This window comes from Poecilia mexicana, unplaced genomic scaffold (genome assembly GCF_051168715.1).
Source record: "Poecilia mexicana isolate PSO_F unplaced genomic scaffold, ASM5116871v1 scaffold_18, whole genome shotgun sequence".
In the NCBI taxonomy this organism is placed as follows: domain Eukaryota; kingdom Metazoa; phylum Chordata; class Actinopteri; order Cyprinodontiformes; family Poeciliidae; genus Poecilia; species Poecilia mexicana.
The window spans coordinates 20,963,217-20,978,509 of record NW_028263387.1 but is presented as its reverse complement, the minus strand read 5'-3'; the positions used below and the strand labels follow the sequence as shown (position 1 = coordinate 20,978,509).

The 15,293-nt window shown below is 40.4% G+C and overlaps 1 protein-coding gene across 1 annotated transcript in view; it reads right to left on the bottom strand.

Moving 5' to 3' along the window:
• Nucleotides 1–6,546: 6,546 nt before the first annotated feature.
• The window catches only part of LOC106932400 (fibroblast growth factor 11-like), a 47,623-nt gene continuing 38,876 nt past the window's right edge, over nt 6,547–15,293 (bottom strand). The window contains exon 3 of the mRNA XM_015011088.2: nt 6,547–6,746. Within this exon, the coding sequence (XP_014866574.2) occupies nt 6,547–6,746 (200 nt within the window). The remainder of the gene's footprint in view (nt 6,747–15,293) is intronic.

Sequence of the window (15,293 nt, the reverse complement as noted above, 5' to 3'; positions counted from 1 at the left end):
TTAGCTCACGCTGGAGAAAAAGCTTGTGAACTTCTCAGGACCATTATGGTAGGCGTTTCGTAATGACGGTGTAAAATGCGCCATAAATACACCTTTCTCGTGTGTAGCAGTTAAATCCAGCCTTTCAGGGCGTTGAGTAAAGCCGTTAAAGGCAGCCAGGTTGTTGTTATTGTTCCTCATAATAACACTGAAGTAATTTTTGGAGTCCAATATATTTAGTTTCTCTAGATTACTGTACACTGCTTCCTCTAATTCTCCTGCTCATGTCTTTGGCTCAGCTTCAAGGAGAGTCATGTGAGCAGAGGAATTCCCTGTTTACAGACCAGGAGCTCCATCCGTCTGCTAACAAGTCCCCAGTGGAGAGCTGAGGAAGGGCCACAGAAAGAGCAAAGAGGAAAAAAACAAACAGGAAGGTCTTAGTAAGCGTTACTAACAGAACTCCCTTTGGGTCCGGCTAAAGGGTCTTCAACATTACCACCAATATCCAGACTAAGGCTGCATTCCCACCAGCCTATAACCCCCAGTCTGTTTGTCTGTGAAGTCCAGTTCGTTTGGGGAGGTGTGAATGCGTAATCAAACTCTGATGAGGACCAGACAAGTGAACTCTGTTCCATTTTGAATTCATGCCTTAACTCCAAGCAAACCAGAAACTGCTCCAAAAGCAGGAAGTGGACTACATCAAAGTGCATTCTGGGTAAATACAATCAAAGCAAACGTTTGAGTCTAGGGCCAGTGGTAGAAATTTTACCAAAGACAAAAGAGAAATCCTACAACCGCAAAAATCTGACGCTGATCCATTTTTCTTAACATTGTGTGAAAGAAGGAAGTTGCGCTCAGTGTTTCCTTCAGTGGTTCTTAGTGCAGCGCCCCCACAGGCGAATGGGGGAACATGTTTTTCAGTGAATGTCAACAGCTGAAAATGTAACAAATGTTGTAATTTTGTTTCCAAATCGAACCAGTTTACTGGCATAAAAACACCCTCAGAGTCACAATAACGACTGTTAATAGCAACTGGTTACTTAAGCAGTAAAACTTTAGGCCAACACCTTCTTTATATTGACTCAGTATTCAAATTTTAAGCTACAAAGTACTCAGCATTAAGCAAAAAGAGACTAGAACCAGTCAAGCTAGCAGAGTCCAACTACCAGTAAGTCAAAGTATAACTGTGTTTCATTTGACCACATAAATGTGTAAACTGTAATTACGAAACTAAATTTGCTTAATGGAAACACCAATTTTAACAAAAACTCAAGTTTTTCGATGAAACTTTAGCGATAGGATAAGGTGTTTTATTTTTTTGGCCTTATCAAAATTGGTGTATTTTACAAAACTGTAATGGAAACACCGGATGTTACTACTGACGGAAACAACGAAGAACACAACAGGAAGCGATAGGTTTTGTTTCTTACTTACTCATTTACGTGAGTTTTAAATTCTGTTACTTATTTAACAGAAATAACGCAATTTCAAAACAGTGTTTTTCCGACATTAGCAGAGTATCAGTGAAGCTTTGCACACATTGAATTGGTTTTTCAGCTTGTTCCAGATCTGCCTCTAAAACAACCCAACAACACATCACGGTGTTGTTTCCCAGAGCCGGGTGTTTCCAATCTATTAAGGCGCAGTGTTCCTCCAAAGTGGGTCTGGACCCGTCTCTCCTCTGTGTGCATCCCTGAAGTCATCTGAGGGAAGTTTAGACTTTGCTCAACTTTCCCCTGTTAGCTGCAGAGAGTTTGGCCAGAGCCGGTCCCGGGTATCGAGTCCGACCCAATTATGTCTGCCTGCCTCTGTCAGATTGTTTATACCTGGCTGCACTCGTGTGTTTGTGGGGATGTGGAGGAAAGTGTGTGAGTGTGTGTGAGTTCATTTCTTCCCGTGGCTTAGACTCTCCCCATCAGCCTGTTAAACCATTCATCCCTCCCTCCACCCGGAAGGCTTTCCACAGCTAATAAAGTGGGCCAGGTCCGTGGCTGAACACTATTTTTATCAGGAAGTAATTTCCAGGTGGCGCCCGCAGGTAAGCAGCGCCAGCAGCTCTAAACAATGGAGCCGAAACCGGGAGTCCTCCATTAACCTCAGCTGGTCAACATGTCGGCCTCGTTCTGTAACAACTCAGCTTGTTGTCACTCATTTCAGAAAAACATGGATTCATTACGCATTCATTTGTTTAAAACTGAAAATTATAATATTATATAAGAATCAATTTATTTTTGAAAACAGAAAAGTCATGCTTCTTAAAAGTATTTTCCTTTTTCATGAAGTGGTGCATCAACGCAGCAGGTATTGCTATGTATATGTTGCTTATCACTTTTTTTCTCACAATATTCATATTTTTAAGCTACTGCATTTATTATTTCCACCCAGTTTTCTATAACTTTTTAAAACAATTTTTATTTTTGAGTTGCTGCATAATTCCACATCATCCTTCCACTCAACTTTCTAGGTACATGCTATTCCATTTTTTTCACCACCTTCTACATTTTTGAGCTGCCACACTTCTTCCTTTCACTCAACTTTCTATGTATATATCACTTTTTACACGATATTCTAATTTTTAGAGAAGCTAAAGTTTTTCTTTCCACTCAACTTTCTAGGTATATGCTGTCACTTTTTCACAATAGTCTATTTTTTGAGCTTCCACACTTTTTCCTTCCACTAAACTTTCTAGGTATGCTATGACTTAAAAAAAAATCAACAAAAAAAGAAACAATATTCTAATTTTTTTAATTGTGTTTGTGCTGTGAAAACGTCTTTGTCCCTCAGGGATTTCTTCTATTTTAGTTATTTTATCACAGTTAAATGTTTCAGATCCTGAATAAATACATAATAAATAACTTAGACTGATAGCTGTGCTACATGGCTATCAGCTTATCTGACCAAAGCACAGATGTGAGGCGGTCGTGGGTAGAAGAAAGAGAGGAGAACCGGACAGACGTAGAGGACAAACCCAGGACTCACGAGAGGAACACGCAGGATCCATCTTCTGAATTAAAGAGGTTCGCAGGATGACAAGAAGCAACGGATGGTACAAAGAGGAGAAAAACGACAAGCCACAAGAGACAGAGATGACCAGACAGGGAGCAAGACAGACTGACAGGCGAGTAAAAGCTGAACAAATGAGATGGGGGGGCGGAGGAAGAGGAGGAGGAGGAAGGACGGAGGTGGTTGTTGTTCCCAGAGGAGACGTTACGCTTGCTCCCAGTCCGGTCCTGTCAGCCCATTCGTCTCTCCTTTTTTTACTCCAATCTTTCCATCATTCCTTCCCTCCAGACAACAATCAGCCCATTTGATGTACTGGTGCTGAGATCCGGTCTGTCGCGCCGCTCAGCCCGACCCGACGGCCCATTTCTCTCAACCAGGCTCAAATATTATGCAGATCAGCACCAGGAAACGAAACCGCAAGTAAATAAACATTGAAACTTCAAATTTTAAACTATTTCTTGTCCTATTCTATTGTATATAAACGTAACTGTTTAGCTTTAGAAGAACAAATGTCATTTACACACCAGCAGGGGCGGTCCCAGCCTGCTTGGTGCCCTGGGCGAACACGAGGCACCATCATGGAGACGCTCAAATTTATTTAAAGCTGAAACTTTTATTTAAAAAAGGTTTTTCTTTTTCACGGTTGTTAAAATTGTCACTAAATTATGCCAATTTATGTGACAGATAATCTGTGAAAAGTTTGATCTCCAACTGCTCTGTGAGCGGCTGAAGCCATCTGAAGAACCAGCAACAGGAGTGAAGTAGGGGGGTACGGCAGGGTACTGCATACCCCTAAAAGATTTAGCGACGTGGTCAGAAATGTCTCAGTTTATTAAAGGTATTGAGGGAATTCAGACAAAATGAAAAAACAAGCAGTCCGAGTGAAATAAAGACAAACGACGGGGTGGAAAAGTACTTTTTGTCTTCCTGTGAGTCACTGCTGGCCGCCGACCAGCAGGGAGGGGGAGTTTTATTTCCCAATCCTTTAAATAAGTGTTGTAATTATCTCCTTATCTGTGTGTGGCTGCAGAGGGAGAGCAGCGCGCCACAGAGGTCCATGAAAGATTAATGCCGCCCGGCAGAAACGCCACGAGGGTTACTCCAACAAAACCTCAAAACCTCCGCATCAGAACGTCCCGACTTCAGAGGAACAAGATCAAGACCAAGTGATGCATCTAGGCAGCAAACTGAGCGTTTCTCATGTCGTTTCTTGGCTACAAAACAAAAGTTTGGATGTTGGAGAGAAGAAAGTGTGGTGGCGGTTTGTCCGCCGTCGGAGGGATTTTCTCGGAGGATTCTCCGCCTGCTGTGGTTGTTCCCCTCAGTGAAAGTGGGTCACCTTCTTCTCTGTCAGGAGAACAGCCGGGAATACGCCGGCTTTCTGGGGGTGTTTATGTTCGTACCACATTTCACTTTCTGCAGGTAGAGGTTACAAACGCCAGACACGTTCTGGAGCTCGTTAGAGGAAAAAGTTTGGACGGTTTTAAAACATTTAAAGTGGTGATTTTATGTATTTTTCAGGCATGCAGTGACATTTTACAGCACAATAAAGTGACTGTGTGGCCTTCAGTTGTTATAAAAAGAATGCAGAACACATAAAACATGACTTAAGAGAAATTTCATTTTACATCATGGCTGTATTTGAGGCCTTGACATTGGGCTCCCATCTCTTTAAAGGTGGCCTATTATGCAAAATTCACATTTTGTACATTTTTATATTTCCTTTTGGCTCTCAACTGCTTCTAAAACAAATAAAGCTTAAATAAACACCCAGATGTTTTCTTTGGCCATAAGTTAATCTTTTAGCTTTCTGGAAATGCAGCTGTTTCAAGCCAATGTTTCCTAGCAACCCCAGCCAAGCCCAGCCCGTTGCCTAGCAACCAAGCAGAAATCCAGCACATTTAAAATCTATGTAATTAATTAAGTGAAATTAATGCATTAAAGTTCAGGTCCTAATTAACGTTTAATGCATCAGTCAAAAAATGCATCATGAAGAGGGAAAAAAAAACATTTAAAAGCCAAATGTAACTATAAGCAAAAACACTTAAAAAAGTGACTCATCGTCCAGAAAATATGGTAAATCAATTTTGTGCCTGACAAAGACATATATAATTTTTGTTATTGTGTTATTTTTTATTGAATTTTATGGACGTACAAAATGGAAACACATTGGAAGTACTACAAGATTAGCATAAAAACAAAAATGATTCCAAGAATTTTATTTCTCAACATGGGATTTTTTTATCCCACTTATTTCCAAATTAAAGTTTGGATTTTTCCACATTTTTTTTAGTGAGAAATGAAGCTGTTTCCATAAAAGCTGAGCTGATTTTACGTCTTTCTAAAGACCAGCTTTGACCTGAATCAGGTGAACTCAGTGTGAACGTGTGTGAAGCCGGCAGGACGACATGAAGTGGCGCGCGGTTCTCGACAGCTGAGCCATGTTCTGGTTCTGTTTATCTGACAGCATGAGAACGGTTTTCATCTCCGCGGTTCCTCCTCACCCGTTTTCGGGTTGCTGAACGTGACAGAAACCCGTTCTCCTCCGCTCAGGCGGCGCACCGCGCTGCTTCACTTCAAAACGGCCTCACACACTCCGCTGTCAGAGGCAGGAAGTGCTTTAATTTGGATTCAATCCACCTGTTAAATCTGACGCTTCTCACCTGCACATCTATGCTAACCAGCCCAGAGGAGGTTTTGTTTGAGCCGTTTCAGAGAAAGCAGTGCCGCAGTCTGCTGTGAGTGAAAAACAGGAACCTGTTTGGTACACAAATGTCAAGCAAAATCTCTGATGTTCAAACGTCAGTAACGTAGGCACCGCGGCGTGGAAGCACAGGACTACAGGACGGGATTAGGAACAAAAAGAAATCTGACTTTTTTTACAGAGTTCTGATCTTCTGAGATCAAGTCAAAAATCTTGGGGGAAAAAAGTCAAAATTCTGGCGGAAAAAAATCTGAATTCTCAAAAATATGTAAAAAATTCGAACAAAAAACATCAGAATTCTGAGAATGAAGTGCGTGAGTGACTTTTGACTCTATTTTGGCTCACATGACAAAATGCTTGGACACGTCTGGTTGAGTGGATCCGACTGTTGGAAAGTACTTTAACCGAAATCTTTGTTTTATAAGAAAAGTTTACATAATTATTGTAGAATAGAGAAAAAAAATGTAACTGAGAGAGATTAAATGAATTATAATTGTCTAAAAACAATGTTTTATTGGCACTAGTGGCAGGAAGAAGGGTTTGGGAATCGAACCCGGCTCCGCCTGGCCCCCCACTGGGGACGCCACTGCTCAAAATGTGTTTCTGAATGTGCAGAGCAGTTGGTTCCTTAAATAAAAGTATATGTTGTACTGCAGTTTGCTGCTGATGTAATGATGTAATTTAAACTCTAACAGATCTCAGCATGAAATATTGGTAATAAGTGAATATGAGGCCATCAGTGTTCAGCCTGATACTCAGCTGAGCAATTCTGCCACACAGTCCGACTTTAAAAGCCCCCATAAGCACAAGGAACCTGTGAAATATGTGAGCATTACATCTGTTAGAAGGAGCCTGGTTCCTCATACTGGGCTCATCTCAAACAGCAGGCGTAAAATCAGCAGGTTCTCCAGCCAGGGCGGGTTTAATGACATCACATGTGGGGTTTCTGACCGTACCGATGTGTAGAGGTAGCCCTCGCTGTTCATGGCGACGTAGAGCCCCGTCTTGGTGCTCTGGATGGCCACTATCCTGAGTCCCACAGGAATCAAGTTGAACTGCACTGCAGGACACGAAAACAACAAACAGCGTCAGAAAAATAATAAGTTCATCCAATGAAGACAAGAAAACGAGAAAAAAGGAGTAAAAAACGAACTCTTGGTGGTGATAGGCTGAATCTGCTCGAACCGGACGGCAGAGAGAGATACTTCAGCTGAAGCTTTGCAAACTCAATAAATTACAAAGTGACATCGTGTGAGTCTGCTGTAAACTGATTGTATCTTTACTGACACAGTTAAACTGAGTCGGTGATGCAGTTTACTGGATCCCCTCTTCAGGAAGCCTGGATTTATTACAGCTCCACAGATAAACCCCCAAATTCAATCAGAAGACAGAAAAACATTCAGGAAGCTACCAGCAGCCACACATCCTTACAGAATAGAATAGAAATAACTGAATAGAATGGACCACAACAGTAGAGAAAGGAGCTGAATAACATAATGAAAAATAAAACAAAATGTCACAGTAAAGACAACAACAGTTGCCACTTTACTTGTGTTTGACATTGATTTTATTTTCTTTTATTGGATTTTGCTCTGGATTTTGGTGTTTCTAAACATTAGGATCTATCTGTACCGCCATGATGACATATCTGTGGTTGAAGATCTTTGTTATTTTCGCATCTGCAGAGTTTAAGTCCTCTGAAGGAGCTGCTAACAGGAAGTGACACGGCCGGCTGAGTGATGTTGACATTTACAGCCTCCAGCTGCTCTGTCATAATGTCACGACGACCAGGCTCCACCATAAAACACATCACAATAAAAATTAGATAGATAAAAAGTTTAATGCTGTGCTTCTGCACTTTTCTCTTCCACATTTTCTGGCTGGGAAGGAAACGTCTAACTCCAGGGACTGAGACAGACTATTTCCTGGATCAGGATGGATCTGGTGCAAACATTTTATAGCCATAATCCACATAAATAAATTATAATAATATAATAATAAATTCAAACTGGTCCGTTTAACTGTTAGTGATGTTATACTTTATTTAATATTGATATTTTTAATTGAAATACTAATGAGAATCTGATAATATCTAAACATGTATCTAGACAAACCAACGTGTGTATATATATATATATATATATATATATATATATATATATATATATATATATATATATATATATATGTGTGTGTGTGTGTGTGTGTTTGGTGTGCTCTTGGTGGCCCCCTGGTGGCGTGGGGGTCCTAAGCAGCACCTTAACCCACCAACAACTGTCGGGTTTCTATATTGAGAAAATTGCTTTTACCACCTGCTGTGGTTTTATTTTGGTCTCCACAGCAGAGTATCCATCCCTGTTTTTTTATTTACCTCTCAGGAAAGAAAATAAGACGTAAACGAAAGGAGTTACTTATCTATTCACTAGTTGCAATCTTCAAACAGACTCTCAAGGGAAATTTGAAAGTCAATTTCTTCAGAAGCTCTCTTCCACATTTCATGGTCTTAATCAACAGAAAGCACTTTATCGATTAGTTTAGTTACTCTCTAATGGAAGAGTCTGTAATATACATCTGTACATAAAAACTTAGTTATGTTGTTAAAACCTCATCAGCCGTAAATCTAAAACTTCTGGGAAGGTTACAGATGAAGGTTGAGTTATGAGACTGTCCAGTAAAGATGTCGGCTCTGAATTTAAGAAAAGTTTTCAATTTAAACTGCAGGAACATTTGTGTTAACAGAAACTTTCAGGTCGATTTTAAGGCTAACGCTAGTAAATTTGGTGATGTTTGTAAAGGTGTTTGTGAAGTTTTCCTGTAGTCCACAGTCCTGTCAGCCCAGATCGTGATGAGTGCCCAGTTTTAAGGTTGAAATAATGGTAATAAAACCTGACCGTAAATCTCAGACCTGCACCTTTTCTCTCTCTACCTTCCTTCTCTTTATCTCCAGGGCTCCGCTCTTCTATTTGCTCGATCGATCCCTGCATCTCAAGCAACGCGGGTTTCGCAAATGAACAAGGTGTCACCAAAGAGTGCAGCCGGGATGACAAATAGATCAGGAATTCACACACACACACACACACACACACACACACACACACACACACACACACACACACACACACACACACACACACACACACACACACACACACACACACACACACACACACACACAATGCCTTTTACTTTGTTCCAGTACTCTCCCACTCTTATTCTTCCTACTTGGTGACCTCACAAAGTGCACAAACACATAAAAATCCCCATGTAACAAGATGCCGTCCTCTTTTATGAAATAAAAATGAAGGAACAATCACTCAGCGTGGATCCAAATTGGGTTCAACATGTTTCCAACTAAAGAAATGCATCAGAACAAATACAAAGGAAGAGGGAAAAAAAGATCATGTCTACAACAGGCTACTAATTAGCATCTAGAGCTAACAAGCTTACAGCTGTAAAATGTAAATTACAGCATTACTTAAGATGATTTTTACCAATTTATGAAGAAACATTTTGCAAACTAAAGAGCTACATAATAAAATATTTAAAGAAAGAAAAAAATTGTCTCTAAAACAGGCTTACTGCTAGCATCTGGAGTTTTACTATTTTACGTAAAATTTTAAAAATCATTACTTATCAAGAGTCAAAGAAATGAAGCTAGCTAGCTTCATTTCTTTGGTGTTTATGAAATGAACACCAAATGAACAACCATTTTCCTGATTCAAGCAGATTAGATGGTAATTTTTCCACACCAAATAAATATATTTTCAGATCGGTAAAGAAAAGATCATCGGTAACACTTTATTTGAAGGGGGTTGAATAAGACTGACATAACACCTGTCTTGAACATGAATAAGCCTTCATGAAATGTTTAAACTTTATCTTTAATAACATAAAGTTACCTAATTTTTAAAGTGCAATCAGTAATACTTTTATAACAAATTTATATCAGTATTGATTTCTTGGTTAATGTCAAGTTGTCATAACAAAGACATTTTGAATAATGTCAACTTTGTATTAAAAGTGTCATAATTTACCAAATGACGCTTTATGACAACAGTCATAAATATTCATGAAGGCTTATTCATGTTCATGACAGGTGTTATGTCATGTTTATGACGGTGTCATGACAGTCTTATTCACCCCCCTTCAAATAAAGTGTTACCAGATCATCTCCCCCCCAAACAGACTTTAGCATCTGCGGCTAACTACAGCTCCTTAATTAAACTCTTTACATAAATGGGATTTTGTTGCCAAGTCAAACTTACAATTTGTTGGATTTTAACACAAAAGATTAGTGTATTTATAAGACATAAATGCCATGAGTTCAGTATGACAGACTGTATTTAAATTACACCAAATTTGCAAGAAAACCCCTGCCTACGTCACGATTCATTAAAATGTTATCATCCATATAATAAACGGCCATCATAACTCCATTTTCATTACATTTTATAAGAGATACTTTCTTACCCCAATAAAAAGAAAAGTGCTTATCACATGGTTCTCATAACTGCGTCTCTTTTTAAGCCTTTTCTTCCCCTCTCTTTATCTGTCCTTACATTTGAATTACCTGCTTTCCTTGATAGCTCAAAGCAGACTTCTAGTTTAATCAAAAGTCTTTGGAGGGAGGGAAAATGGAGGAGCGGGGCATGGAAATGAAAGGGAAGGTGTTGCCAAATCAATCCCACAAGTCAATTTGAATCCTGAGATCAACTGTATAATGAATAAACAAGGAGAAATTGGACGAGAGAAGGTTGAGCACAGCAGGACAGACAGGACGTCTGAAGGCTGAGCTGCAGATTTAACCCGCTGTAATGTGAGGAAACATCACAAACTGAGCTTTATGACATTTCCTCTTGTGTGAAGCTGTTCACATTGAAAGCATTGTGACTAAAAAGCAGCACAGCTATCAAAACACTCTCATTCAATGTTTGTCTGGACACAATTTTTCAGGCTGTGGGAATGAGCTGAAAACACATTGACTGGGCTCATTGAGATGCATGGTTGATTTTAGAAGTGGCCAGGCGGCTGGTGAGTCAGCACATCAGAAAAATGACCTTTAACTCGCCATCATTAAGAGATGGCTTAAATTTCCTCTAAAGTAGCAGCAACTGTGGAGTTTATCTGAGCAGTCAGTATCTTACATGATTTATACAACTTTCATTTTAGGATGGATGGATGGATGGATGGATGGATGGATGGATGGATGGATGGATGGATGGATGGATGGATGGATGGATGGATGGATGGATGGATGGATGGGTGGGTGGGTGGATAGATGGATGGATGGATGGATGGATGGGTGGGTGGGTGGATGGATGGATGGTTGGATGGGTGGGTGGGTGGATGGATGGTTGGGTGGGTGGATGGATGGATGGATGGATGGATGGTTGGATGGGTGGGTGGATGGATGGGTGGGTGGATGGGTGGATGGTTGGGTGGGTGGATGGATGGATGGATGGATGGATGGATGGATGGTTGGATGGGTGGGTGGATGGATGGGTGGGTGGGTGGGTGGATGGATGGATGGATGGATGGTTGGATGGGTGGGTGGATGGATGGGTGGGTGGATGGGTGGGTGGGTGGATAGATGGATGGATGGATGGATGGATGGGTGGGTGGGTGGATGGATGGATGGTTGGATGGGTGGGTGGGTGGATGGATGGTTGGGTGGGTGGATGGATGGATGGATGGATGGTTGGATGGATGGATGGATGGATGGATGGATGGGTGGATGGATGGGTGGGTGGATGGGTGGATGGATAGATTCTATTCTGGTGTAAAGCAGCAGACAGATAATCGAGCTCCAGCTCTGCATGATTCTTTGCTAGCTTATTTTTCATGATGACCGGACCTTGAAAACACTCATATCAAATTCCAGACTTTTCCAGACTGTTTATAAACTGGGACAGAACCCAAACCTTGCTTGAAGTAGACCCTAAAAACTGTTCCAGAAGTCCAGCCGGGTCAGGACCGAAGCATCTCTGTGCCTTGATCACCAGATTCTACATCTTTTATTATTATTATTGGTGGATCAGACAGGAAGCCCCCATGCAGGCATGAAACCAACAAATAAAACTAACTGCCTAACCAGAGGACGCTATTCCACCAGTATGTCTATTATTTTTATAGCATTAATTAATATTTATGATATTTAATTAGCATCCTGATTCCAGTAAGGCCGTGAGAAAATGAAGTTGAGTGTTTGGCGGAGAGCCCTGAGCGTTGGGATCATTAAAATGACACCTGAACTAATAAGGAAGGAGAAATAAAGAGACGTCTGGACTGGAAACTGCTCTGTTTGCTCATTTCTGTCTAAAACACCAGAGTTTAAAGGTCACGTCTGGTTTCCATGGCGCTCTGTCCATCCTTCACGCCATGAATTAGCAGCCCACTTCCTAACTCGCCATGTTGTATTATTTTATGTATGCTGTTCCATTTTTTCTGTCCCTTGCCGTTCCCTGTCATGTGAAACCAGTCCTTTTTATTCCCATGCATTCATCTTTGTCCCACTTTTGCCCTGCAGCCTCTCCTGCCCGTCTCTTTATTACTCCCTCGTATTTGACTGCTATCCTCGCCCCATGTTGTGATTGTTCTCTTTCTTTTTCTGCTTCATATCCCACAATTCTTGGCTTTTCTTCCACACCCAGCCAGAAATCAGGAAAAAACTAATAGACGTTTTTTTGTGTTTAGGCCACACATGAACTCTGATTTACATTAGGGCTTGAAAATAAGTTAATAATATTTATTGCGATAGATGTATGATCAAAATCCGTTAAAATAATTTCACTGAACTTAGAGGAAAGACATTAGCTACTCAAGCTCTCACAGTTAGCCAAGAAATGTTGGTGGAATCAACTGACTCACTCGCTCTTTGGTTACCTAGCAACCCACTCATTCTTTGGTTACCTAGCAACAACCTGTTGAGTAACTGGCGCAGCAGCAGTTTAAGGTTTCGCCTCATAACTGCTTAAAAGCAAAACACAACGATGTGAAGTGAAAACTTTGAACAATCATTCCAGCAGGTTGGCAACATTTCAGATAATCAAAATGAAAAACGAATCGATAATTATCGATATCGACTGATACAAAATGGTTGTATCGTGATACGTTTTTCAGACATATCGTCCAGCCCTAATGTCAAGTTTTGATGGATTTCATGGGTGGCTGTGATAGCCAACCACTATCAATACTGATATTGACAAATACAATTTTATAAAGTCAGTTGTTTGTTTTTGTTTATTCCTTCAGCTAATCCAGTAATAAATCGGCATGTGATTTAAAAAAGGTAGAAAACTACACTTGAAAACCCCTCATTAAAGTTGGACGTAGAAAGAAAAGTTAGTCCACAAAGGGGACTGTCTCATTCTCTTCTTGTCCAGATCCAACCTCTCCGTTATCTGGACCAAAGAGAACCAGGAGGCGAGGCGGGAAAAAGGAAGCAGCCAAAGCCCTGAGGGGATCTAATGAAACAAAAAAGAGAGAGACGGGAGCTGCTTTAGTTTTATCACTTCTTCTTTTTGTTATGGAAGTTCCCCTAGGGCTTCCCTAACTAGGTGATAGTTGTCACAAAGCTGAAAGTGGCTCCGTGTTAAAGCACAAAGTGAGACGGGGGACAGAAACAAAAGAACAAGAGGATCAAACAGGAGGGAAGAGAGAGAGAGAAAGAAAGGAAGGCGACCTGCTGTAGAAAAACGAGTCAGCGAGACAAGATGAGCTGGCAGGGGAAGAGAAGGAGAAATGTAAAAAAAATAAAATAAAAAATGTGAGGATGACAGAGAGGAAAAGAAGGAGGAGATGCAGCAGCTGGCATGGAGCTGATGGCTCCTCAATCACTGCGTGTCCCCCTCTGTAGGGAGGTCAGAGGAGCTGCCACCCTCCTCCTCCTTTCCTGGCTCCTTTAGGCTGTTATGTAACAGAGCGAAAAGAAAAATGAGGCGAGCAGAAGAGAGGACAGTTCTTCCTTTTACTTAGAAAGCAGTTGACTTTTTTTTTTTACTTTAATTACCTTACCCTTAATTCTGGCTGAAGTGGGTCACTCTCTCAGGACACCAAGTCCCCAACCAGAAGTAGTAGGTTGTTATCATTTCAGATGAATCAAAAACACAGAGGACTGTGTTTCACAGGTCTGACGCAATAAGCAATGAATCGCTTGATAAATTAAAATTAGCTCAATAATTTTCTTTTCAATAATTGTGTTTACCGTTTCAGGATATTTTTACATTTCTTCAGGGCAAAATGATAGTTTATTAGTCTCTGAGGGGTCAAACTTGCATTATTATACCACGATCTTTGAAAGTCGTATCAAAACAATTATTATCATTTATTGCGATAATTTCTGGGACGATGTTATTGTAACAGACATATCAGTAGAATATCAGTAAAGTCGCATGTTACTGATAAAGCCGTGTTTCAGAGATGCTTCTTGGTTAACAATGACTCTTCTCCAGCCCAGGTTTCGTCTCCATGGCAACCAAATGCTGACCAATGAGCTGGAAGTCTCTTACCGCGTAACTCACATTTTCACCACATAATCTGAAGATACAATGCAGTAGAAGTCAGCTGTTATAAAAAAATGATGTATATCAAACATTGCTGAAAATAAATTTGACTTTAACGAAATTTGACCCAATTTAACGCCTTGAAATTGGGCTTCTGTCTCTTTAAGAAGCTCCTGCCGTCACTCTGGTTTCAGCACGTCATCACAATAATCTTTTGTATTAAGCCTTTAGCAACATTTTTACCAGCGTTTCACTGAGAAATAGTTAATATAATGAACTCAGTGCCGCCAGGAGTTGCTAGTTGCTAGTCTGAAGGAGCTGAGTAGCAGCTGCTCTGTGAGGCTGAAGCTTTGAGGAGGAGCTGTGCCTTGAAGGCGGGGCTAGGTCCACCCAGGGCGTTTTGGACAGCTGAATGTTTGCCATGGAGATTAAAAGATTTCTCAAACATGCATGAAAGAATGAAAGCTACAGTACAGGTATGATGAGAGAATAACATTATGACATGACGTAGCTCATATTAATTCAAATCTTTAAAGAGTTATTTAATATATTAAAACAACATTTCATTTCCATCTCGGATCAATAAAGTATTTTTTAATTTAAAAGCTTAAAAAAGCCCATTTTACATAACACCACTCCTTTAAAGCTGGTAGATTACATCCCAAAGGTTTTTGAAACGACTCATTTTCCAGACACCAAAAAAAAACATTAAACCTACTGAATGTTTTTTTAGGGCTGTTTTTAGAAGCAGTAGAGACACAAAGGAAGCACAAAAACATGAAAAATTTGAATTTTGCTTAATAGGCCCCCTTTAACACACCACACCCAGCAGGAATATCTCCTAAAATTATCTTAAGAGCCGTCATGATAATCAGGGCATCATTAAGATGGTCAGAAAGGGAAAATCGGGTAAAAACTTGGAATAAAAATCTTAAAGGATTCTTGATTCAACAATTAGAAAGGTAAAGATGGCTCCATGTTAGAGCATTTATAAAATCAAAACCGTAAAACGAGCTGGTGGAAACCAAAGCGTCTAGCAGCAGCTGATTGTCAGGAATCTCCCCACATCTTAGACGTGACAGTGAGGAGGAGCTGCAGCTGTAACA